This window comes from Apteryx mantelli, chromosome 36, assembly GCF_036417845.1.
Source record: "Apteryx mantelli isolate bAptMan1 chromosome 36, bAptMan1.hap1, whole genome shotgun sequence".
In the NCBI taxonomy this organism is placed as follows: Eukaryota; Metazoa; Chordata; class Aves; order Apterygiformes; family Apterygidae; genus Apteryx; species Apteryx mantelli.
The window spans coordinates 1307214-1328947 of NC_090013.1; the positions used below are offsets into that span (position 1 = coordinate 1307214).

General features: G+C 64.2%; 2 protein-coding genes across 4 annotated transcripts in view; both read left to right on the top strand.

Annotated features, from left to right (window-relative positions):
* Positions 1-9168, top strand: part of BRD4 (bromodomain containing 4) — a 62525-nt gene extending 53357 nt beyond the window's left edge. The window contains exons 15-23 of one of the 3 annotated variants that reach the window (XM_067314709.1): positions 109-161; positions 272-677; positions 792-1343; positions 2370-2482; positions 2686-2818; positions 2926-3077; positions 4029-4240; positions 6261-6513; positions 8075-9168. In XM_067314709.1, coding sequence (XP_067170810.1) covers positions 109-161; positions 272-677; positions 792-1343; positions 2370-2482; positions 2686-2818; positions 2926-3077; positions 4029-4240; positions 6261-6513; positions 8075-8143 — 1943 coding nt within the window. In that variant the 3' untranslated portion in view covers positions 8144-9168. Of the gene's footprint in view, positions 1-108; positions 162-271; positions 678-791; positions 1344-2369; positions 2483-2658; positions 2819-2925; positions 3078-4028; positions 4241-6260; positions 6514-8074 lie in introns of those variants that run through there. The other 2 variants (XM_067314710.1, XM_067314711.1) reach the window with 2 other exon arrangements.
* Positions 9169-9863: 695 nt separating this feature from the next.
* Positions 9864-17898, top strand: EPHX3 (epoxide hydrolase 3). The gene is made up of 9 exons (XM_067314598.1): positions 9864-9871; positions 11726-11778; positions 12803-13098; positions 13887-13972; positions 14093-14268; positions 14338-14467; positions 15425-15528; positions 15611-15759; positions 17220-17898. Exons 1-9 carry the CDS (start codon positions 9864-9866, stop codon positions 17889-17891), a joined length of 1674 nt encoding a protein of 557 aa, XP_067170699.1. The 3' UTR covers positions 17892-17898.
* The last annotated feature ends 3836 nt before the right edge of the window (positions 17899-21734 follow it).

The window sequence follows — 21734 nt, forward strand, 5'->3', positions numbered from 1 at the left end:
GTCCCTCGCGCTCCGTATCACTCCGAGCAGGCCCCGCGATGGCGTTCGGAAAAAGCCCGGATGCCGGGCGGCCGCTAACGTTTGCTCTGTTGCCTCTTGTCTTTGCAGAGCTGGCGCCGAAAGCGAAGAAGAAGGGGCATTCGGGGCGAGAGCCGAAAAAGGTAGGGAGGAAGCCGGAGCGGCGCCGGAGGGGCTCCCGCTCCTGAGCCGAAGGGGTGCCGGGCGCTTGGGCTCCCCGCGGCCGTAACGGGCGCCGTTTGCTCTTCCTCAGCATCACCATCACCACCATCAGCAGGTGCAGCAGCCGCCGGCGCCGCCGCAGCCGCCGCAGCAGCCGCCGCCGCAACAGCCGCCGCCGCCGCAGCAGTTGCAACCGCTGCAGCCCCAACCGCCGGCGCCGCCGGTAGTGCCGCCGCCGCCGGTGGTGCCACCGTCGGTGGTGCCGCCGCCTCCGCCGGTGCCGCCGCTCAAGTCGTCGCCGCCGCCGCCGCCCTTCGTGCCCGCCCAAGTGCCCGTGCTGGAGCACCCGCTGCCGGGCGCCATGTTCGACGCCATGACGCATTTCGCCCAGCCCATCCTGCACCTGCCCCAGCCGGAGCTGCCGCCCCACTTGCCCCCGGCGCCCGAGCACAGCACTCCGCCGCACCTCAACCAACACGCCGTGGTCTCCCCGCCAGGTGAGTCGCCGGCACGCGCCGCCGCGGCGGCGGCGGTGCCGCGAAGACGTCGGCGCCGGCGGCCCTTCGTTACCGCCGCCGCCGCCACCATCCCGACTCTGCCTCTCTCGCCAGCTTTGCACAACGCGCTGCCGCAGCAGCCGTCGAGACCCAGCAACCGGGCGGCCGCCCTGCCGCCGAAGCCGCCGCGTCCCCCCGCCGTCTCGCCCGCCCTGGCCCAGCAGCCGCTGCTGCCCCAGGCGCCGCTGCCCCAGCCGCCGCAGGTGCTGCTGGAGGACGAGGACCCGCCGGCGCCTCACCACGGCCTCCCGCTGAGCGCCAGCCAGATGCAGCTCTACCTGCAGCAGCTGCAGAAAGTGCAGCCGCAGACTCCGCTTCTCCCTTCAGTGAAGGTCCAGTCGCAGGCGCCGGCGCCCCTGCCACCGCCGCCGCCGCCGCCGGCGCACCCCGCCGTGCCCCAGCTGCAGCACCCGCCCCAGCAGCGGCCCCTGCACATGCAGCCCCTGCCCTTCCCTCCCCACCTGCCCCAGCCGCAGCCCCCGCCGCAGCAGCACCCGCCCCCGCCGCAGCCCCAGCCGCAGCCCCCGCCGCAGCCGGCGAAGCCCCAGCAAGTCATCCAGCACCACCCGTCGCCCCGGCACCATAAGCCCGATCCCTACTCGACCGGTGAGCGGGTGCTTTGGGGGCCGGCGGTAGAGTCGGACCGGTTGTAAAGCGACGCAGGAGCGGGGACGGGGGGGGGAACGGGACGGGCTGCCGCGCGGCTGGGTTGGGGGTTCTCCCCCCCCCACCCCCCACTTCCCCCCGGTCTGTTCCCCGAATTCGGCGTCGGAGCTCGGCTGCGCACGGCGGAAGACGGCGCCGGGCTCGGCTCCTCCTCGAGCCGCTCGAGTTTGGCGCCTGCGTAGGGGGGGGCGCGCGGACCGAACGCCGCGGCCGTCCCCCGTCATCCGGCGGCGCCGGAAAAGTTCGGCCGGAGGCGCTTGGCGGCGAGACGGGGCCGCGGGGCGCCGAGGCCGAGCCGCCCCGGCGGGGACGGTGCGCAGCGACGCTCTCCGGCGAGGTCCGGCCTTGCTCGAAGCGCCGGAGCTGCCGAGCGCGCGGGGCGCCTCCGCCATCTTTCGTGTCCCCCCCCCCAAAAAAACGGAGCCGGATGGATGGCCGAAGCACTGGGATGTCGGCTGCAGCCGGCTTGGCCATGTCCCGGCTCTGGCCTGTTTCTCCGAGCGGGGATTTGGCTCTGCTCAGCCCGGTCCTGGCAGAAGGATCCAGCTTGGCGGGAGGGATGGGATGAGGAAGGGCCATGTCTGGATCCGCCGGCGCCGCGCGCTCGGCCCTCACGGCGGCTGCGCCGTTGGCTCTTCCCGCTTCTCGGTTTCGCCGCTCTCCGCCCGGAGAGACCCCGCGGCGGGGCCGCTCCGCCCCGGATATCCGGCACGCGGGGCTCCGCCGGGCCCCGGTTGCTCGCGAGACGGACCGAAGCCGCTTCGTCGCCGAACGGTGGCCGACGCCGCGGCGCCACCGCCGTTTCTCCGGGCGCCGTTTCTCCGGGCGCCGTTCGTTTGTCCGGGCGCTGCCGGCGGCGCCTTGTTTGCAGCGGAGCTCCGCGGGGGCGGCGGTGGCGGCGGCGGCGGGACGCGATGCCGGCCGGCCGCCGCCGCCGCTGGACTGACTGGTGCCGAACTGTTGCAGGTCACTTGAGGGAAGCCCCTTCCCCTCTCATGATGCATTCCCCACAGATGCCGCCGTTCCAGGGCTTGGTCCACCAGTCGCCACCCCAGCCAAGCATCCAGCCCAAAAAACAGGTAACGGCAGGGCGCACGCGGCCGTCCCCCCGTCGTCCCCCCCTAGAAAAACCCGCCGTCGCGCCACCGCCGGAACCGCGGACGCCGAGAGCCGGGGCGGCTCGGCGGCGACGGTTTGCTTCTCTCTCCCCACCCCGGGGCGCCCGCGGGAGGTGGGACGGGGATGGATGCCGCAGGAGATGAGGGCCGCCTCTGTCGCCCAGTCGCAGCCGCTGGCGGCCAAGGAGGAGAAGATGCACTCGCCCGCCGTCCGCACCGAGGCCTTCAGCCCGCCGCTGCGGCCCGAGCCGCCGAAACACCCCGAGGGCGTCAAGGCGCCGGCGCACGGCCAACCCAGTGAGTCCCCGTCCCCCCTTCCGCGGCGCTCCTGGCCTCCGTCCTGGCCACCCGTGGTGCCCTCGGAAGCTCCCGGGCGGCTCCTCACCTACCGTTTGCCCTCGCAGGAGCCGAGATGAAGCCGCTGGAGGGCGGCGGGCGACCCGTCATTAGGCCCCCCGAGCAGACGCCGCCGGCGCCGGCGCCGCCTCCGCCGCCCGGCGGGCCGGATAAGGACAGGCAAAAACAGGAGCCCAAAACGCCCGTCGCTCCCAAAAAGGTGAGGTTCGGTCCCCCTTGCAGGCGCCGCTCCGGGTCGCGGACAGGGAAAGGGCTCAGCCCGGGGGATGGTTTGGGAGAAGGGGGCCGGCGGAGCGGCTCCACAGGGCTGCCTGCTGCTTCTTCTGCAGCCGTTTCCAGGCCTGGAGGCATCTCCAGTGCCTTCCACAGCCTTTTCCAGCCCCTTTTGGAGACATCTCTAGCCCCTTTGGAGCCATCTCCAGCCTTGGAGACATCTCCAGCCCCTTTTGCAGTCATCTCCAGGCCTGGAGACATTTCCAGCCCCTTTTGCAGCCATCTGCAGCCCTGGAGACATCTCCAACCCCTTTTGCAGCCATCTGCAGCCCTGGAGACATCTCCAGCCCCTTTTGCAGTCATCTCCAGCCCCTTCTGTACCCATTCCCAGTGCTGGAGACACCTCCAGCCCCTTTTGGAGCCATCCCCAGCCCCTTTTGGAGCCATCTCCAGCCCCTTTTGGAACCATCCCTAGCTCATTTTGGAGCCATCTCCAGCCCCTTTTGGAACCATCCCTAGCTCATTTTGGAGCCATCTCCAGCCCTGGAGACATTTCCAGCCCCTTCTGCAGCCATCTGCAGCCCTGGAGACATCTCCAGCCCTTTTTGGTGCCATTCCCAGTCCTGGAAACATCTCCAGCCCTTTCCGCACCCATCTCTGGCCCCACAGCCACCTCCAGCCCTTCCCATAGCCATCTCCAGCCCCAAGCTTTCTTCAACCCCTCCCTCAGCCCCTTCCAGCCCCCCAGCTGCCTCCAGCTCCACAGCCACATCCAGCCCCACCACCACTTCCAGCCCGCAACCTCCTGCCACCACCGCTGGCATGCCGCGCTGCCAAGGGCTCTGCTCCGGCGAGGAGCCGCGTCACCTCTCCAGCCCTCTTCTCCCGTGGCGCTGGGGCAGGCAGCACCCTAAAAACGCCTCCCTCTGCTCCGCAGGACCTGAAGATTAAAAACATGGGCTCGTGGGCGAGCTTGGTGCAGAAGCACCCCACCACGCCGTCCTCCACGGCCAAGTCCTCCAGCGACAGCTTCGAGCAGTTCAAGCGGGCGGCGCGGGAGAAGGAGGAGCGCGAGAAGGCCCTCAAAGCCCAGGCGGAGCAGGTGGAGAGGGAGAAGGAGCGTCTGCGGCGGGAGCAGGAGAGGATGAGGTGAGAGCGCTGCCGGTGCCCGACTTTGCGGGGTGTCCCCCTCGGCTCTTCGGTGCTACGCAGACCTTTGGGGGGCTACGCAGGTGTTTGGGTGCTACGCAAGTCTTTGGGACACCACGCAAGTCTTTGGGGTGCTACACAGATTTTGGGGTGCTACACAAGTCTTTGAGGTGCTACATAAGTCTTTGGGTGCTACCCAAGTCTTTGGGATGCTACCCAAGTCTTTGGGTGCTACCCAAGTCTTTGGGATGCCACACAAGTTTTTGGGACGCTACACAGATTTTTGGGTGCTACACAAGTTTTTGAGGTGCTACACAAGTCTTTGGGTGTTACTCAAGTCTTTGGGATGCTACACAAGTCTTTGAGGTGCCACACAAATTTTTGGGTGCTATCCAAGTCTTTGGGGTGCTACCCAAGTCCTTGGGATGCTACGCAAGTCTCTGAGGTGCTACACAAATTTTTGGGTGCTACCCAAGTCTTTGGGATGCTACCCAAGTCTTTGGGGCACTGCACAAATTTTTGGGTGCCACACAAGTCTTTGGGGTGCTACACAAATTTTTGGGGTGCTGCGTACATTTTTGGGGTCCTACATAAATTTCTGAGGTGCTACGTAACCCTTTGGGGTGCCACATGGATTTTTGGGGTGCCGCCTCAGTCTTGCGCGGCTCGGGGAGGTGCGCTCTGCCGGCAAACCCGCCACCGCTTTTGCGCCCTGCGGTGCTCTCAAAACCCAGAACCCCCCCGGGCTGCTCGGGGCGACGGCGGGACCTGGTGGGGGGGAACTAGATTGGGTGCAGCCGAATCGGGTGCAGCCAAGTCAGGTGCTGCCAAATTGGGTGTGGCCACGTCGGGTGCAGCTACATTGGGTGCTGCCAAATTAGATGCAGCCAAGTTGGGTGCGGCCAAGTCAGGTACAGCCAGATCGGATGCGGCCAAGTCAGGTGCAGCCAGATCGGGTGCAGTCAGGTCAGGTGCAGCCAAATTGGGTGCAGCCAAGTGACGTGCAGCCAGATCGGGTGCAGCCGCATCGGGTGCTGCCAGACTGGTGCAGATACATAGGGTGCAGCCACGTCGGGTGCTGCCAAATCGGGTACAACTACATTGGGTGCAGCCAGATTGGGTACAGCCACCTCGTGTGCAGCCACCTTGGGTGCAGCCGCGTTGGGTGCAGCCGCGTCTGGTGCAGCCAGATGGGTGCAGCCAAGTCAAGTTGGGTGCAGCCAAGTCAGGTGCAGCCAGATCAGTGCAGCTACGTTGGGTGCAGCCAGGTCAGGTGCAGCCACGTCGGGTGCCACCAAATTGGGTGCAGCCAGATCGGTGCAGCTACTTTGGGTGCAGCCAGGTCAGGTGCAGCCACGTCGGGTGCCACCAAGTTGGGTGCAGCCAGGTCAGGTGCAGCCGGATCAGTGCAGCTCCATCGGGTGCAGCCAAGTCAAGTTGGGTGCAGGCAGGTCAGGTGCAACCACGTCAGGTGCCACCAAATCGGGTGCAGCCAGATAGGTGCAGCCACATCGGGTGCAGCCAGATCAGGTGCAGCCAAGTCAAGTCGGGTGCAGCCAAATCGGTGCAGCTACGTTGGGTGCAGCCAAGTCAAGTTGGGTGCAGCCAAGTCAGGTGCAGCCAGATCAGTGCAGCTCCATCGGGTGCAGCCAAGTCAAGTCGGGTGCAGCCAAATCAGGTGCAGCCAGATTGGGTGCAGCTACGTTGGGTGCAGCCAAGTCAAGTCGGGTGCAGCCAGGTCAGGTGCAGCCACGTCGGGTGCCACCAAGTTGGGTGCAGCCACGTCGGGTGCAGCCAGATTGGCGCAGCTCCATCGGGTGCAGCCAAGTCAAGTTGGGTGCAGCCACGTCGGGTGCAGCCAAACCGGCGCAGCTACGTCGGGTGCAGCCAAGTCAAGTTGGGTGCAGTCGCGTCGGGTGCAGCCACGTGGGGCGCCACCAAATCATGTGCAGCCGCGTGGGGTGTCCCCCGCCGCGCCACCCCCCGCCCCCGCCGCTGACGCCCGCCGCCGCTTTGGCAGGAGCCGCGACGACGAGGACGCCATGGAGCAGGCTCGCCGGGTGCACGAAGAAGTCCGGCGGCGCCAGGAGCAGCAGCAGCAGCAGCAGCAGCCGCCGCCGCAGCCGCAACCGCCGCAGGCGCCGCAGCCGGTGCCGACGGCCGCCCCGGCGCCGCAGGCGCAGAGCTCGCAGGCGCAGCCCTCGCAGTCCATGCTCGACCAGCAGCGGGAGATGGCCCGGAAGCGGGAGCAGGAGCGGCGGCGCAGGGAGGCGGTGAGTGCGGTGTCCCCCCCCAAACGTCCCCCCGGCGGTTCGAACGGCAGCTCGCCATTGCAACCCCCCCCCTTGACCCCCTTCTCCCTCTTTCATTTTTAATTTTTTTTAAAAAATAAATTAAAAATTTTTTTAAAAAATAAAATTTAAAAATTTCTAATTTTAAAAATTAAATTAAAATTTTTAGAATTTTATTTTGTGAAATTTTATTTTTATTAGAAATTTTATTTTAGAACTTTATTTTTAAAAACTTATTTTTAAAAGTACTTAAATTTTAGTTTATTTTTTAAATTTCATTTTTGAAAAGCAATTTTTAGAATTTTATTTTTTGAATTTTTATTTTTTATTCAAAATTTTAATGTTTAGAATTTTATTCTTAAAAAACTATGTTAAATCAGGTGCTACCCAAGCCTTGGGGGTGCTGTGTACATTTTGGGGGGGGTCCTACATAAATTTCTGGGGCGCTACACAACCCTTTGGGGTGCCACATGGATTTTTTGGGGTGCTACGTGGATTTTTGGGGCACCGCCCGTCTCGCGCGGCTCGGGGAGGGGCGCTCTGCCGGCGAGCCCCAACTTTAGAACTGTGTTTTTTAAAACCTATGTTAAAAAATTTCTGTTTCATTTCTAAAAAAATGTATTTTTAAAAAAATGAAATTCTTTTGAATTTTTTATCTCATCTAATTTTTAATTAAATTTTTTCTTCAAATTTAAATTTCAAATTTAAAAAAATTAAAAATATATATTTTAAAAGTGATTTTTGTTTTTTGTTCGTTTTTAGTTCATTTTTAATTCGTTTTTTGTTTGTTTTTAATTTTGAATTTATTTTGAATTTATAATTCATTTTTAGTTCATTTTTGGTTCACTTTTAATTCATTTCTAATTTGTATTCATTTTTAGTTCGTTTTAATTAGTTTTTAGTTCGTTTTAATTAGTTTTTAGTTCGTTTTAATTAGTTTTTCGTTTTTAGTTCATTTTTCATTTTGAATTTATTTTGAATTTGTTTTTAGTTCGTTTTTGGTTCATTTTTAATTCATTTCTAATTTGTATTTGTTTTTAGTTCGTTTTAATTAGGTTTTAGTTCGTTTTAATTAGGTTTTAGTTTGTTTTAATTGGCTTTTAGTTCATTTTTAGTTCGTTTTTCATTTTGAATTTATTTTCAATTTACTTTAAATTTGTTTTTAGTTCGTTTTTGGTTCATTTTTAATTCATTTCTAATTTGTATTTGTTTTTAGTTCAGTTTTAGTTCAGTTTTAGTTCGTTTTAGTTCAGTTTTAGTTCGTTTTAGTTCAGTTTTAGTTCGTTTTTCATTTTGAATTTATTTTGAATTTATTTTGAATTTATTTTGAATTTATTTTGAATTTATTTCGAATTTATTTCGAATTTATTTTGAATTCATTTTTAGTTCGTTTTTAGTTTGTTTTTAATTCATTTTTAATTCATTTTTAATTCATTTTTAATTCATTTCTGATTTGTTTTCCTCTTTAATTCCTCTTTAATTCCTCTTTAATTCCTTTTTTAATTCCTTTCTAACCCTTTCCCCCCCGTTCTGCCCCCCCCAGATGGCCGCCACCATCGACATGAACTTCCAGAGCGACCTGCTGGCCATCTTCGAGGAGAACCTTTTCTAACAGCGCCCCGGCCTCCGCCCCGCGCCGTCCCCCCCCCAAAAACCGGGCGCCCCCCCCAAAAAAAACACCCCCCCCCCCGGGGACCCCTCCGGAGCGAGCGGGCGGGCGCCGGCGGCGAGGCGGGGGGGCGGCCGTCCCTCGCCCCCCCCTTCCTCCTCCTCCTCCTCCTCCTCCTCCTCTATGCCAAACGTATTCACGGTATATCCGGGCCTTCGCGTCCCGCCCGCTTCGGGGTCGGTTTTTTTTTTGGTTTTTTGGGGATTTTATTATTATTATTATTATTATTATTTTTCGGCCGGTTCTCGCCCCCCCCCCCCCCAAAGGGGGTCTCGGCCGGGGGAAGGCGGAAGCGGGCGCTGCATCCCGCTCGGCAGCCCGGGAGATTCCCCCCCCCCCCATCTTTTATTATTATTTTTTTTTCCCGGCTTTTCCGGGATATTATCCCCCCCCTTTTAAAGAAAAATATATACCCGGAATCCCCATTCCCGGTCTTTCCCCGCCGCTGGGGGGGGGTTTCCGCCTTTTTCACCCCTCTTCCCACCGTCTCCCCGCGCCGCCGGCAGCCCTTTGCCGCCGGCATCCACCCGTACAAAAGGGAAAAATCCCCCCTCTCATCCCACCACCCCCCCGGAGCGTTGGGGGGGGGGCAACACGGCCGAAATCCCTAATTTTTAACCCCCCCCGTTTTTTTCCCCCCCCCTCCGCTTTCCGCGCCGAGGGCCGCCGCTCGCAGCCGGCGCTCCCAACCAAAGCCAGGCCGGTTTCTTATATATATATATATTTTCCCCCCTCCCTTTTTATTATTTTTTGGGGGGGGGGGGGGCCCCGTTTCGCACCCCCGTTCCGGGGAAAATTTTAGGGGGGAGGGGGTGGAGAAAACCCCCCCCAAAATCCAAGCGGCGGCGGAGTCGCCGCCCGGCCGCTCGTGTTTGCCTGTGGCTGTATTGTATAGTGAAAATAGTTGGCAAATATTTGTTTGAGGTTATTAAGGTTTTTTCCTTCTTATCGGTTTTCCGGGGGGGGGGTATTTTTTTGGGGGGGGGGGGGAAGAGCCCACCCAAACCGTGGCGTAAAGACACTCGCTTCTCTCTCTTATGTATTTTCTTCCCCCCCCCCCCGCCCCGGTTTCGCCCCCCTCCGTCCCCCTGCAAGCAGAGCCCCCCCCCCCCCCCCGGCGCCTCCCGTTTCCCTTTTTTTTTAAAAAAAAATAACAAAAAAAAACGGAAAAAAGCCGTGGGGAAACGTGGAAAAGCGCAACGTTTTTATACAGGTGGGGGGGGGGGGACGGAGACGCGCGGGCCCCCCCCCCCCCCGAGCCCCGTTTCTTCCCCCTTCCCCCCCCCCCCCTTTAATTTTATTTCTCGGCCCCGTCCGGACGTTAAGGTGCCATAAATACCCGCTTACGCAGCACGATCCCGGCGCCTCAGGATCGGCCGAGCTCCGGAATTTGAACGGATCGGGGTTGGGGTTTGTTTTTTTTTTTCTTGGAGGGGGGGGGCTGTGTTATTTTTGGGGGGGGGGTCGGTTTTATTTTATTTTATTTTTTTTTTTCCTTTAATATACAGTGAATATGCATTTTGGTCTGTACTGATCATGGAATAAACGCATCTCTTTTTTTTTTAAAAGCCGCCGTCGCTCCGACCTTTTCTTTGCGGCTCGGCGCCGGAAAAAAAAAAAAAACGTTCCCGGGTTTTGGATCCTTGGGGATGGGAGCGGCGAAATGAGCAGGTTTGGGGTTGGTTTTTTTTGGGGGGGGGGGTTAAATTCCCCCGTGGATCGGGTGGATCTGCAGCTCCATCCGGCTGCCAGCGCTGCCTCCGGATGTTTCCCAGATGGGGAAGGTAAAATGCTGCCGGTGTTTCTCCTTGCTGGTGGGAATTTTGGGATCGTTGTTGCCGCTGCCAGCTCGTTTGAGGCTCCGGAGCCGGGAAAACCCCCCCCCCACCCCGGGATGCTCCCAGAGGCATCTCAGCTGCGAGAAATCCGGCCCCAGCGTTCCCGTATCCATCAGAGCTTTCCGGAGCTGCCCAGCCAGGATTGAGGACGTCTCCAGCTTCAGCTTTTCCCAGCGGCTCTTGCTGGCACCGGCGTTTTTCCCGCGGCTCTGGTGTGACTTCGGAGCCGCTTCTCCATCCCTAAAATCCCTCACGGAGCTCTTCCCGAATCCCGGAGAGCAGCACATGCCGAAACAGGGCCGGTTTGTCTTCTCCTTGGTGGCCGCCGGCTCCTTTCCCTCCTCTCTGTTGCCGGGCTGGAAAAAAGCAAAAAAAAAACCCAATTTTTCCGGATTTTGGCCGTATCCAAACAGGGATGGAGGAAAAAAAAAAAACCAGGAATCATCCAACCTCTCAAAACTCAGGGCTGAGCTCCGGCTTTTCGCCTTCCCGAAAACCCTTCGGATGCTCATCCCCTCCTTGCCTTTAATTTTAAGCTCAGGGTTTTCCAGGGATTTTTGGCGGGGGGGGGGATTTCCCATTTTTTTCCCCCCATTTCTAGTCGCTGGTGATATTAGTGTTGTTTTTTTTTTACCGTTTTCACCTGGTTTTTGCAATCCGCAAATTCCTTTTCCTGCCAGGAACCGCAAGGAGCGTCGGATTGATGGGTGTTTTTTTTAGGTGGGAAAAAGCCGTTTTGGCACTTTTTCTCTCATTCCCAAACTTTGCCGGAAAGGGTCTCCGCCTGGGGGGAGGGACTTTTGGGGGGGCTTTTTCCGTGTTTTTGGGGGGGGTTGGAAGGGCCTATTGGGTCCTTCCTTTCCGTGTGCAGTTTTCCCTGCCGGAAGCGGGGTTTCTGGTTGTAATTGCGGCAATTTGGGGAAACATCCCGAATCCTTTATATTTTTTTTTGGGGGGGGGGGGAAATCGCCCGAATTGTCGCTTTTATCTATAAAGATTTATTTTTTGGGGGGGGGGGTTCCCTCTTTTGTGCGGTTCTGCCGGGAAAAATAAACCTTTTCCGGAATTAGTGTGTCAAGGTGCCGCTTTCTGGTTGGGGGGGGGAGGTTCGGAGGGTGCCGGGATTTGGGGGTCCCGGATGGGCTGGGAAATCCCTGGGGGGTCCCGGCCCTATGGGGGGTCCCTGCTCCATGGAGGGGTCCTGGCTCTATGGGGGATCCTGGATTTGGGGGTCCTGGATGGGCTGGGGAATCCCTGGGGGGGTCCCGGCCCTATGGAGGGGGGTCCCCGGCCCCCCCCTCCCCCCGCCCGCGGTGTCGCCCCCAGGCCTGGCCCGGCCCCAGGGGACACCGGGGACACCTTGGCCTGGGGGGGGGGCGGGGGCGGGGCCAATGAGGGGGCGGGGAAAGGGACTTGACCCGCCCACGCCCCGCCCCCCCCGCTGCCCGGCCCCGACTCCCCCGCCCTCACCGCCCCGCCCCCTACTCGCCCCGCCCCGCCCCCTCCTCCCCCGCCGCCCCGCCCCCACCGCGCCGCGCCCTGCCCCGCCCCCGCGCTCCCGCCCCCACGCGCCGCGCCGCGCCGCGCCTTACCCGGCCCCGCCCTCGCCCCCGCGCTCCGCTCCCATTGGCTCCCCGCCGCGCGCGGCCACGCCCCCTCCCCCGGGCCGCCCGCGCGGCAATGGGAGGGGGGGGGCGGGGCGGCGGCGTCTGCGGGCGGGCGAGGAAGCGGCGAGAGCAGGTCGGGGGGGGCAGCGGGGCAGCGGGGGGGCAGCGGGGGGCAGAGGGGTGTTGGGGGGCTGGGGGGGTCGGTGGGGGGCAGCAGGGCAACGGGGGGCAGCGGGGCAATGCGGGGGCAGCAGGGCCATGGGATCGGTGGGGCAATGGGGGCAGAGGGGTAATGGGGGGGGCAGTGGGGTGTTGGGGGGCAGAGGGGGGCAGTGGGGCCCCCCAGTGACGAGCACCCCATGGACGGGTGCACCAGTGTTGGGGTGCCCCAGTGAGGTGACCCCGTGTCGGGGTGACCCCCAGTGACGGGACACCCCGGTGATGGGCTCAGTGGTGACAGGGGTGACCCCCGGTGATGGGACACCCCCGGTGGGGGGGGACCCTGGTGCCGGGCCACCCCAGTAATGGGACACCCAGGTGTCAGGGCACCTGGGTGCTGGGACACCCCGCTGATGGGACATCCCCAGTGACAGGACACCCAGGTGTTGGGACACTCCTAATGACAGCACACCCTGGTGCCAGGGCACCTGGGTGCTGACACACCCGGTGTTGGGACACACTGGTGACAGGGCCACCCCAGTGATGGGGCACCTGGGTGCTAGGGCACCCTGGTGACAGGGACACCCCTAGTAACAGGACACTCTAGTGCCAGGCCACCCTGGTGATGGGCCACCCTGGTGTCAGGGCCACCCTGGTGCCAGGGCCACCCCAGTGCCAGGACACCCTAGTGCCAGGCCACCCTGGTGATGGGACACCTGGGTGCTGGGACACCCCAGTGATGGGACACCCTGGTGCCAGGGCCACCCCAGTGATGGGCCACCTGGGTGCTGGGCCACCCTGATGATGGGCCACCCTAGTGCCAGGACCACCCCAGTGATGGGACACCCATGGTGCTGGGCCACCTGGGTGCTGGGCCACCTGGGTGTTGGGCCACCTGGGTGATGGGCCACCCTAGTGCTGGGCCACTCCAGTGATGGGACACCTGGGTACTAGGACACCCTGGTGCCGGGCCACCCTAGTGCCATGTCCTCCCCCAGGGGTGCCAGGGCGGGGTGGCACCCACGGCCCTGGCGGGCGCCATGCTGCCGTCGCTGTGCTCGCTAGCTGCTGCTGGCGCCCACGCGCCTGCTGCTGGCCCTGGGGCGCGCGGTGGCCCGGGTGGCCGTGGCGGGCGGCGGCAGTGGCGGCGGCGGTGGCCATCTGCGGCTTCTGGGTGCCCTGGGTGCTGCTGCGCCGGGGTCCCCGGGGGGTTCTGCGCTGGCGCGTGCGGTCCCAGCCCCCCCCCGGCCTGGCCGACGGCACCTACGGGGAGCACCGGCACCTGCGCCTCCAGGTTTGGGGGGGGATTGGGGGGCTCGGGGGGGATTTGGGGGGCTGGTGAGGGGCCTCAGGGGGAAGATTGGGGGGGGTTGGGGTAGGATTTGGGGGGCTCGGGGGATTTGGGGGGCTGGTGAGGGGCTCGGGAGGGAGATTGGGGGGGTTGGGGTGGGATTCGGGGGGCTCGGGGGATTTGGGGGGCTGGTGAGGGGCTCGGGAGGGAGATTGGGGGGGCTTGGGGTGGGATTCGGGGGGCTCGGGGGATTTGGGGGGCTGGTGGGGGGCTCGGGAGGGAGATTGGGGGGATTTGGGGTGGGATTTGGGGGGCTGATGGGGGATTTTGGGTGGGATTTGGGGGGCTCAGGGGGGAATTTGGGGGGTTCAGGGGGGATTTGGGGGGATGTGGGGGGCTGGCGGGGGGCTCGGGGGGGATTTGGGGGGCTGGCGAGGGGCTCGGGGAATTTGGGTGTCTTTGGGGTGGGATTCGGGGGGCTTGGGGGATTTGGGGGGGCTGGTGTGGATTTGCGGAGAATTTGGGGGGCTCAGAGGGGGATTTTGGGGGGCTGATGGGGGGCTCGGGGGGATTGGGGGGGCTGGTGTAGGGTTGGGGGGAGCTGGGGGGGGGCTCGGGGGGGGCCGGAGCAGAAGGACTCGGGTGGCCGACGTGGCCTGCCGGTGGCAATGGGGGCTCAGGGAGCCGATGGGTGACTTGGAGGGGGGGGGGGCAGGGCAATTTGGGGGAGCAGGGGGTAATTTGGGGGGTGTCCCCCCCCACACATCTCCCCCTCCCCCCCCCATGCACAGGATTCGGGGCTGCGGCTCCACTACGTCGCCGCCGGCCCCCCCGCCGCCCCGCTCATGCTGCTGCTGCACGGCTTCCCCCAAAACTGGTGGGTGCCACCACCGGGCTGGAAGGACGCGGGCGGGGGACGCCTCAGCTGACGAGGTGGCCTCGTTAAGGGCCCCCCCCAGACCCCATCCCACCACCCCCCCTCGCCCCCCCGGCGCAGGTTCTGCTGGCGCCACCAGCTGCGCGAGTTCAGCACCCGCTTCCGCGTGGTGGCCCTGGACCAACGGGGCTGCGGCGCCTCCGACAAGCCCCCCGGCAAGAGCAGCTACCGCCCCGAGGCCATGCTGGAGGACATCCGCCAGGTCATCGAGGCGCTGGGCACCCGCGGCGAGAAGGGTGAGGAGCCGCTCGGCGGGACCCCCCCCCCTCATCCCGGCCTTCACGGGTGACCATCCCTTTCCCTAGGGATCCCCAAGTGCATCCTGGTGGGCCACGACTGGGGCGGGCTTTTCTCCTGGGAGTTCGCCGCCACCTACCCGGCCATGGTGGAGAAGCTGGTGATCATCGACGCCCCCTCACCGGGCGGTCATGGCAGGTGAGGGGGCGGCTCTCGCCGGCCGGCCGTGCCGGCGGGCGCCGTCGCGCGCGGCCCTGTGGTCAGGTAGCGTCTCTTGTGGTCATCTCGGGTACCGTCCCTTGTGGTGGTCGTGCCATCGAGTACCAGCTCTCATGGCCATGTCGTTGGGTACCATCTCCAGTGGCCATGCCATCAGATACCATCTCTCATGGCCATCTCTGGTACCATCTCTGGTGGCCATGCTGTTGGATACTGTCTCTGGTGGCCATGCCATTGGGCACAGTCTCTCCTGGCTAGGCTGTTGGGTGCCATTTCTCATGGCCATACCATTGGGTGCCATCTCTGATGGCCATGCCTTTGGGAGCCATCTCTTATGGCCATGCCCTTGGGTGCCATCTCTCATGGCCTTGCTGTTGGGTGCCATCTCTTGTGGCCATGCTGTTGGGTGCCATCTCTCATAGCCACGCCATTGGGTACCATCTCTCATGGCCATGTCGTTGGATACCATCTCTCATGGTCACGCCCTTGGTGCCATCTCTCATGGTCACGCCCTTGGGTGCTTTCTCTCATGGCCATCTCTGGTACCATCTCTCCCGGCCATGCTGTTGGGTGCCATCTCTGATGGCCATTTCCTTGGGTGCCATCTCTTGTGGCCAATACCGTTGGGTGCCATCTCTGATGGCCATGCTGTTGGGTGCCATCTCTTATGGCCATACCATTGGGTGCCATCTCTCATGGCCATGTCGTTGGGTGCCATCTCTCATGGTCACGCCCTTGGGTGCCTTCTCTCATGGCCATCTCTGGTACCATCTCTCCCGGCCATGCCACCTCCGTGGCCATCCCTCAGCACCCCTGGTGGCCAGACCACGGGGCGGAGGGAGGGGGCGGATCCGTGGCCACCGCCTGCCACCTCTCTGCCTCGCCGCCGGTCCCCACGGCCTTGGTGACACCCCTGACACCTACTCCCGCCCGTAGATTTCACCGCCCGCCATCCCACCCAGCTGCTGCGCTCCAGCTACGTCTTCTTCTTCCAGCTGCCCTGGCTGCCCGAGCTGCTCCTCTCCCTGGGCGACTTCGAGGTGAGGCCGGGTGGGCACCCGCGGGTGGGGAAACCGAGGCGGGGAAGCCGGAGGGATGGTTTCCGGGCTTCCGATCCCGCAGCTCCTGAAGACGATCCTGACGGGACGTTGGCTCGGCATCCAGGAGCCGCGGCGGCGGCTGACGGAGCAGGAGCTCGACGCCTACCTCTACGGGCTCTCGCAGCCGCGGGGGCTCACGCCGCCCCTCGACTACTACCGCAACCTCTTTGGGTAGGCGCCGGGTGCTGAGGAGGGTCAGGGTGCTGAGGTGGGTCAGGGTGCTGAGGTGGGTCGGGGTGCTGAGGTGGGTCAGGGCCGATTCGATTCGGTGCCAAACCAATTTGGGGCCAATCCAGTTTGGTGCCGAACTGATTCAAGGCCAATCGGATTCGGGGCTGATTCCGTTCAGGGCACCGGTTGGGTGCTCGACCTGGTTGGGTGCTGCCCTGGTTGGGTGCTGCCCCAGTTGGGTGCTTGACCCAGTTGGATGCTGCTCCAGTTGGGTGCTTGACCCAGTCGGGTGCTCGACCTGGTTGGGTGCCGCTCCATTCGGGTGCCAACCTGGTCAGGTGCTTGACCTGGTTGGGTGCTTGACCCAGTTGGATGCTGCTCTGGTCGGGTGCTTGACCCAGTTGGGTGCTGCTCCGATCAGGTGCTGCTCCGGTCGGGTGCTCGACCCACTGGGGTGCTCGACCTGTTGGGGTGCCACTCCGGTTGGGTGCTCGACCTGGTCGGGGGCCGCTCCACTTGGGTGCCGACCCAATTGGGTGCTCAACCTGGTCGGGTGCTCAACCTAGTCAGGTGCTCAACCTGGTTGGATGCCACTCTGGTTGGGTGCTCGACCTAGTTGGGTGCTCGACCCATTGGGGTGCTTGACCCGGTCGGGTGCTCGACCCCTTGGGGTGCTGCTCTGGTCGGGTGCTTGACCTGTTGGGGTGCCACTCCGGTCGGGTACTCAACCTGGTTGGGTGCTTGACCCATTGGGGTGCTGCTCCAGTTGGGTGCTCGACCCGGTCAGATGCCACTCCAGTTGGGTGCTGCTCCGGTTGGGTGCTACTCCAGTTTGGTAACGCTCTGGTCGGGTGCTCAACCTGGTCGGGTGCTCGACCCGGTCGGATGCCACTCCGGTTGGGTGCTCAACCCAGTTGGGTGCTCGACCCATTGGCGTGCTGCTCCGTTGGGGTGCTCGACCCATTGGGGTGCTGCTCCGGTTGGGTGCTCGACCCAGTCGGATGCCACTCTGGTTGGGTGCTTGACCCAGTCAGGTGCTTGACCCAGTTGGGTGCCTCTCTGGTTGGGTGCTCAACCCGTTGGGGTGCTCAACCCGTTGGGCTGCTCTGGTTGGGTGCTCGACCTGTTGGGGTGCTTGACCCATTGGGGTGCCTCTCTGGTTGGGTGCTCAACCCGTTGGGGTGCTCGACCCATTGGGGTGCTGCTCCAGTTGGGTGCTCGACCCGGTCAGGTGCTTGACCCGGTGGAGTGCCTCTCTGGTTGGGTGCTCGACCCATTGGGTTGCTGCTCCGTTGGGGTGCTCGACCCATTGGGGTGCTCGACCCATTGGGGTGCTCAACCCGTTGGGTTGCTGCTCCGGTTGGGTGCTCGACCCGGTCGAGTGCTCGACCCATTGGGGTGTCGCTCCGGTCGGGTGCTCGACCCGTCGGGGTGCTGACGGACCCCGTCGGTGGCCGCAGGGGGAGCCCGGTGTGCCGGGAGCGCCCGCCGGCGCCGGTGCTGCTGCTGTGGGGCGCCCGCGACGCCTTCCTGGACGCGCGGCTGGCGACCTGCCTGCGCCGGCGCCTGGCCCCCGGCAGCTGCCTGCACGTGCTGCCCGGCGCCGGCCACTGGCTGCCCGAGGAGCGGCCCGACGCCCTCAACCGCCTCCTCTGGGACTTCGTCGGGGCGCCCGCCCGAGCCGCCGCCGGTTCGAGTCCCGGTGCCGCCGCTTCGGGTCCCTCCTGAGCCGCGGGTTCGAGTCCCGCCGTTGCCTGTTCGAGTCCCCGCGCTGCCGGTTCAAGTCCTGCTGTCGCCGGTTCGAGTCCCGCCGCTGCTGGTTCGAGTCCCGCGTGAGCCGCCGGTTCGAGTCCCACCACCGCCGGAGCCGGTTCGAGTCCTGCTGCCGCCGGTTCGAGTCCTGCTGCCGCCGGTTCGAGTCCCGCCGCCGCCACCGGCGGAAATCCCCTTTACTCTGCCCGCTGCATCCACGGGTGCTCGAACCCACCCCGGAGCTCCGCGTGGGACCCCGGCGTCCGGATGGGACCCCAGCATCCGGATGGGACCCCGGCGTCCGGGTGGGATCCCGGCGTCCGGCTCTCGCCCCCCCCCCTCCCCTTGCAGTGCCTTCGCTTCCCAAGTGCAATGAATAAAGTGAGCTGTGGCCACTGCCAGTGTCCGGGGGGGGCTGATTGGGGGGGGGGGGTGTGGGACCCCCTCCCTGCGCCACTGCAGTGAGGGAAGGGGCCCAGGCGTCCGGGCGGGGGTGGGGGGGCAGTGCCTGGTGCAGTGGGGCAGTGCCAGCACCCATGGGTGGCAGCGCCTGGCAGCGCCCGGCCCGTTCGCCGCAGGAATGTGCCCAGGCGGCTTTCGGGGCCCGACCGGGACCCCCCCTTCCCCCCCCCCGCCACCAGTGCCCGGACGCCTGGGCCCCTCCACTGGCGGGGGGGTGGTGCAGTGCATAGCTCAGGGAAGGGGGGGTTGCATGCCCGAACGCCTGGGCCCCTCGCTGGCGCACGCCGCCTCCCCTGGGACGTGCAGCTGTTGCAAACATCAGGCTGGGCCGGGGGGGGTGGAGGGGGGGGGAACAGCTGCATCCCCCCAGCCCCCCGCCCCGGCAGGGCCCAGGCGTCCGGGCTGGGGGCCCCGTGGGCTGGGCAGGGGCTTCGCAGGGCAGCGCTGAGCACGGGCGCGCTCGGCGCAGGGTGCTGAGCACGAACACACTTCGTTCATGGAGCTGAGCACGGACATGCTCGGTGCAGGGCGCTGAGCACAAACACGTTCAGTGCAGGGAGCTGAGCACGGACACGCTCGGTGCAGGGAGCTGAGCACGGACACGCTCAGTTCATGGAGCTGAGCACAAACATGCTCGGTGCAGGGTGCTGAGCACGGACATGCTTCGTTCATGGAGCTGAGCACGGAAACGCTCGGTGCAGGGAGCTGAGCATGAACACACTCAGTGCAGGGCGCTGAGCACAGACACACTCAGTTCAGGGTGCTGAGCACAGACATGCTCGGTGCAGGGCGCTGAGCACGGACACGCTTCATTCATGGAGCTGAGCACGGACACGCTCGGTGCAGGGCGCTGAGCACAAACATGTTCAGTGCAGGGAGCTGAGCACAGACACGCTCAGTGCAGGGTGCTGAGCACGGACACGCTCAGTGCATGGTGCTGAGCTCGGACACGCTCAGTGCATGGAGCTGAGCACGGACACGCTCGGTGCACGGCACTGAGCATGGACACACTCAGTGCAGGGTGCTGAGCACGGACACGCTCGGTGCATGGAGCTGAGCACAGACACGCTCGGTGCAGGGCGCTGAGCACGGACACGCTTCATTCATGGAGCTGAGCACGGACACGCTCGGTGCAGGGCGCTGAGCACAAACACGTTCAGTGCAGGGAGCTGAGCACGGACACGCTCAGCGCATGGAGCTGAGCATGGACATAGTTCAGGGAGCTGAGCACGGACACGCTCGGTGCAGGGTGCTGAGCACGGACACACTTCGTTCATGGAGCTGAGCACGGACACACTCAGTGCAGGGTGCTGAGCACGGACACGCTTCGTTCATGGAGCTGAGCACAGACACGCTCGGTGCAGGGTGCTGAGCACGGACACGCTCGGTGCATGGAGCTGAGCACAGACACGCTCGGTGCAGGGTGCTGAGCACGGACACGCTCAGTTCAGGGAGCTGAGCACCGACATGCTCAGAGCATGGAGCTGAGCACGGACACGCTCGGTGCAGGGCGCTGAGCACAAACACGTTCAGTGCAGGGAGCTGAGCACGGACACACTCAGCGCATGGAGCTGAGCATGGACACGCTCAGTGCAGGGTGCTGAGCACGGACATGCTCGGTGCAGGGAGCTGAGCACGGACACACTCAGTGCAGGGAGCTGAGCACGGACACACTCAGCGCATGGAGCTGAGCACGGACACGCTCAGTGCAGGGTGCTGAGCACGGACACGCTCGGTGCAGGGAGCTGAGCACGGACACACTCAGTGCAGGGTGCTGAGCACGGACACGCTCGGTGCAGGGAGCTGAGCACGGACATGCTCGGTGCAGGGTGCTGAGCACCGACACGCTCGGTGCAGGGTGCTGAGCATGGACACACTCAGTGCAGGGCGCTGAGCATGGACACGCTCGGTGCAGGGTGCTGAGCACCGACACGCTCGGTGCAGGGTGCTGAGCACCGACACGCTCGGTGCAGGGAGCTGAGCTCGGTGCTGGTCCCGGAGCGCTCGGTCCCGCTCCGGAGCACCGGGCCTGATCCAGTCCGGTCCTTGGGCGGGGGGAGGTCGGGCTCGATCCCAGTCCAGGTGGGTCAGATCCGGTCCGGGGCTTCGGTCCGGTCCGGTCCGGTTCAGCCCACTCCGGTCCCTGGGGGGGGGGGGGGGGGGTGTCGGTCCCGGTCCAGTCCGGTCCGGTGAATCCAGTCCGGTCCTTGGCGAGGGGCTGCTCCCGGTCCGGGTCGGTCCAGTCCGGTCCGGCAAGTCCAGGCCGGTCCTTGGGGGGGGGGGTCGGGGTCGGTGCCGGTCCAGGTCGGTGCCGGTCCGGGTTAATCCAGTCCGGTCCTTGGAGGGCGCCGGGGTCGGTGCCGGTTCGGGCCGGTTCGGACCGGTCCAGGCGGTCCTTGGGGACGGAGCAGAGCCGAGATGGAGCAAAAGGGGACAGAAAGGAGCCGAACCGGAGCCGAACCGGGGTCAAACCGGGGCCAAACCGAGCCAAACCGGGGCCAAACCGGACCGGGCTGAGGCGAGCAGAGCCGAGATGGACCAAAGCGGGAAGAGAGGAGCCGAACCGGGCTGAACCGAGCCGAACCGAGGCCAAACCGGACCTGGCTGAGCCGAGTAGAGCCGGGATGGAGCAAAGCGGAACAGAGAGGAGCCGAACCGGGCTGAACCGAGGTGAGCCGAGCCGGACCGAGCCGGGTCGGGGCCGGGAGGGACCGAGCCGAGCCGAGCCGAGCTGCTCCGATCCGATCCGAGCTGACCCGGACCGGGCCGATCCGAGCCGGACCGAGCGGAGCCGAGCGGAGCCGAGCCGATCCGAACCGGACCGAGCGGAGCCGAGCGGAGCCGAGCCGATCCGAACCGGACCGAGCCGAGGCGCTCGGAACCGGGCCGGGGGCGGGGCCGGGCCGCGGTAGCTCCGCCCCGCGGGAGGGAGGGGCGGGCGGCGCCGGCCCGGGCGGCGCTGCGAAGTTTCCCGGGGCCGGCGCGGAGCAGCGAGCGGCGCCGAACGGTGCCGAACCGAACCGAACCGGGTCGGGCCGAACCGGGTCGCTCATGGCTCCGTGACGAGCGGCGGCGCCATGGGCCGGGCCGGGGCCAGCGCGGCCCCCCGCGGCCTCCCGGGCCTGGTGCTGTTGGCGCAGCTCGGAGCCGCCACAGGTGAGCGGCGCCGAACCGGTTCGAACCGGCCCGAACCGGCTCGAACCAGGCCGAACCGCGGGAAGCGGCGCGGGGTGGCGGCGGGGGGGGGGGACGACGAGGAGCGCGGGGGGCGGCTGCGCCTCGGGCCGGGCCGAACCGAACCGGGTCGAAGCGGGTCGAACCGGGCCAGGGGGGCGCGGGCAGGTCGGTTCGTCCCGGTTCGACCCGGTTCGTCCCGGTTCGTCCCGGCGCCGCGGGCTTCGGCCGCACTTTGGCGCCGCCGCCGAAAAGTTTCTCGGGGCCGCGAGAGAGGCGGGGGGGGGGGGGGGACGGGACGAAACGGGACGGGACGGACACGGCGGGGCCGAACCGGGCCGAAAGCGGGGCCGAACCGGGCCGGGGGGGGGGAGGGAGGAAGCAGCGGAGCGGGAGGGGGGCGCGGAGCGACCCTCCCCCCCCCCCGGGAGCGTGGGAACGTGGAGGGGGGGGAGAAGGGGGGGGACCGGGGCCGGGGGGGGTGGGGCGGGGGGGGGAGGGGCTCCGGACCGGGCCTGGCCCGGTTTGGGCCGGGGGGGGGAAAGGGGGAGGCAGGCGAGGGGCCGGGCCGGGCCGTGGGAACGGGA